This window comes from Mesocricetus auratus, unplaced genomic scaffold, assembly GCF_017639785.1.
Source record: "Mesocricetus auratus isolate SY011 unplaced genomic scaffold, BCM_Maur_2.0 Super-Scaffold_100033, whole genome shotgun sequence".
Taxonomy (NCBI): Eukaryota; Metazoa; Chordata; class Mammalia; order Rodentia; family Cricetidae; genus Mesocricetus; species Mesocricetus auratus.
In genome coordinates, this window is record NW_024429213.1 from 15,086,084 (window position 1) to 15,089,549 (window position 3,466).

Consider the following 3,466-nt stretch of genomic DNA (forward strand, 5'->3'; position numbering starts at 1 on the left):
CTTCAGTTGTCCTTATCATACTATTCAAGTATGTGTTTCATTCCCTATTTCATTCTATTTTGCACTTAGTTTCCATTTCATTGCATTTTATGTTCTATTTCAGATCCATTTGCCATTCCACCTTATTTAACACACCAAATACCATGCTATTCTATTTTTGTGTTCCAGTCCAGTTGCTCATCCATTCTGTTAAGTGTCCCATTTGCTTCTGCTAAAATTATAAATGTGCAGAGGCTTACACCAAGAATATTTTCCTCTGAGAAGTGATCCATAATAAAGACACATTTGAGTACATGAGCAATCTTATTTATTTATTTATTATTTGTTTTTTTCGAGACAGGGTTTCTCTGTGTAGCTTTGGAGCCTCTCCACACCCACTATGTAGACCAGGCTGGCCTCGAATTCATGGAGATCCACATAAATAATTCTATTTTCCTAAAACTAAGAAATATGTTTAATTTAACTTTCCCAGTATTTGACTGTAGGCATGAGAAAATTTAGTTGCTGTTTGTTTTTTTTAAACAGGGTTTCTTTTGTAGCCCTGGCTTTCCCGGAACTAGCTCTGTAGACCAGGCTGGCCTTGAACTCTCAGAAATCCTTTTGTCTCTGCCTTCCAAGTGCTACCACTGCCCAGCCTAGTTGTTGGTTTTACTACATTTGCTTTTCTGTTTGGGGATACCAGAAATAAGAGCCCTTTTGTAATAATTAAAAGTGTACATGAATGTTAAACTTAAAAGGTCTGTGCCGGCAGTAAAGTAGAAAAAAAGTAGTAGAGGAGCCCGTCAATTAACTCATCAGCTGAATCTTAGGCAGCCTGGCCTGTGCCTCAGAGCAAGACAGGGTGAAGTGTCTTACTGACAAACTGTGAAGTCCAATCTGGTGTTTGGGACCTGACATTCCTTGCTAACCATTTTCAAATTCAAGACAATGTGGACTTCATTATCCCCTTTGAAATCCTTAGGCCCCTCAGAAAACTTAAAACCTACTAGACCCCTAGTTGGGTCACCTGGTTGCTTAAAGGACAGCAGTAGGGTTATGCATGACCTCGGAGATAGAGCTTATTGGTCAGTATGTAGTAAACCATTAACTAAATGAATCCCAAGACCAATTCATGGAGTGATGAGCAAACTCGTTTGGGGTGTTGCATAAAGTTCATGTAGATGTTCCCAGCCCAAACATTGTCAGGCCAGGGTGGAAGGCTTCTGAATTTAGACTTTTGACCCAGGAAAGTAGGATGGGGGATGGGGAAGAGGTAGAGAGCACACCAGAAACCACTAGAAGCTTCCCTGGCCTCCAGCACAGCAGGAGTTGCTGCCAGGTGGAGGGAGGTTCAGAGGGGAAACCCGAAAGTTGAATTTAGTAGCTACAGCTGGCCAATCAAAGACTAGAATTGGACCAGCTCCACCCACTCTCGTGCGTGCACTTTATCTCTACCCAGTATCCTAGTGGGCTTGTCAGAAGCCAGCTGAGTGAGTGAAGAAGGCGGCTAGAGAAGCTGTTTTTCCTAGCAATCAAGAAGCTGGTAAGCCGATCTGGCCACCTGTTTACCCCCAGAGAAGGAGCAGAAGCACCAGAAGGAGCAGAAACATCCCCTGGGTGTCGTGTTAGGGTGTATAGAGACTCGTAATACCTCTGAGTCCCACCGTAAAGATCCCTTTGCTTGTAGTGGTGCCTCTGTGATAGACAACGCTCTCCAGAACTCCGAGGCAAATTGGTGACTTCTGGTGCCATCTCTGGGGCTGGTGAAAATCTGCGGACATTTTGTGTGCCTGAGAAGCAGCCTTCTAACCTCCAGGGTAGCTGTGGCCCTGGCACCCCAAACACAGAACTTGGACGTGTTAGGCCCTGGACAAGGAGCCAGGGAGAAGTGGGCCAACCATCGAAAGGCGACACCTCGTCCAGTGGGAACCCGGCTCAGATGGAAAGTAGTGGAAGCAGGAAGCAGCCCAAGCAACACCTAACTGCAAAATGTCCAGGTGGGCCTCAGCTTCTGGAAGCTACAGAGTCACCTTCTACAACTAGGCCTTCATATAATCTGAGATCTCGCCGTTCAGAACCTTCAGTGGAGAGACAGAAATTCTTGGGACCTTCCCTTAGCACTAGCACCATGTCCCATCCTGTGTCTTCCTCGGCTTCTGTGCCTGGCAGCCAAGTTGTTCCGCCTGTCTCTGGTCTTCACAGTAGTGCTCCTGAGTTCAGCCTACATGGCAGCAGCTGCACCACTCCTGCTGGCCAGGATCTCCAACAACAGGGCACTCTGCAGGTTCCTGATCTTGGTCATTGTCACAGAGAATCTGAGTTCAGCCTTGATCCTGAAGGAGGCCTGGTTCTTCGCCCCGGTGCCACTGCCTCTGGTCGTCACAGCAGTGCTTTGGAGGTTAGCCCTGACGCTTGCCCTAGTACCTCCCACACGCTACAGGATCCTGTCGTTCACAGCACGACTGCAGGCTGCTGTCCTGATAAAAGCAGCGCTGCAACACAACGCACACGTCACCGTTCGTCCATTCCTGGCTCTGACCGCCACCGAAGCCGTGCAAGAAGGGTGGAGAGTGACCCTGGCCATAGCAGCCAGACTCAAGAAAACCTTTCCTCCTCTGGGACTGCACTTCCAAAGATAACTTTAAAATTAACAAGGAGCTATCCTGCAAGCCGCCCGGTCCGTATGCGGGCCTCTTCCCCTTCCCCTCCTGGTAGGCGCTATCCTTCCCTTGGACAGTGTAATGAAGGTTTCCGCTCTTCCTCCCCCGGTTCACCCTATGTTCCAAGTCTCTCCCCTTCCTCAATTGAGTCACATGACAGAAGCTCCTCTCCAGATAGCTGTGCTTCTGATACTAGCCCCAATGCCTGTTGGCGTGCCTTGATACCTGACCTGGATAACCTGGACTCTCCTGAATCTGGAGAGTCAGAGGAAGAAGTAGGGGATTCCCCTCCTAGGGAGGACATAGAGTAAGCCATCACTCTCCTACTCCATTGGGGCTGTGACTCTTTGTAACCCCCAGGCCCACAAAATGAGTCAGCACCTATCTACTGTGTGAGGGTTCTAGGCTGTCTCCCTATTCACCACAATCCGGACCAGTTTTGAAGGGCCCAGGTCCTAGCTATCCAGCACTTATAAAACCTTTGACTCCATTCCATGCTCCTTTAAACAGCCTGGTTGTTGAGCTTTTTTTTTTGTCTCCGAAAGTTTTGTCAATTTGTATTTCATGTTACTGAGCATTTAAATAAAAGTGTTAAGTTTTATTTTAAAACATTAGTCTATCGTGGTCCAATTTTAGGATTTCATATTTGGAGGATCAAGGAGCATCATTATTATGCTAGCTGACTCTTTGGAAGGAATGAGGGATAAAACTGACTTAGAACTGAGATGGAACTCTGCCCAACAAATTACTACTTAAGGGCACTTGGCTGGCTTCTTAGCACAGGTGATTTGTCACTTGGAAAAGGAAAAGAGCCTCCCTCTGAAGAG

At 47.1% G+C, this 3,466-nt stretch overlaps 1 protein-coding gene across 1 annotated transcript; it reads left to right on the forward strand.

The window, feature by feature from the left end:
- Positions 1 to 1,436: 1,436 nt before the first annotated feature.
- On the forward strand, positions 1,437 to 3,248 carry Ezhip (EZH inhibitory protein). The gene has a single exon (XM_021235983.2). It carries the CDS (start codon positions 1,919 to 1,921, stop codon positions 2,948 to 2,950), a length of 1,032 nt encoding a protein of 343 aa, XP_021091642.1. The 5' UTR covers positions 1,437 to 1,918; the 3' UTR covers positions 2,951 to 3,248.
- The last annotated feature ends 218 nt before the right edge of the window (positions 3,249 to 3,466 follow it).

What these genes read in the sequence shown, in the direction of transcription:
- Ezhip (XM_021235983.2), top strand. Translation starts at nt 1,919, where the DNA reads ATGGAAAGTAGTGGAAGCAGGAAGCAGCCCAAGCAACACCTAACTGCA.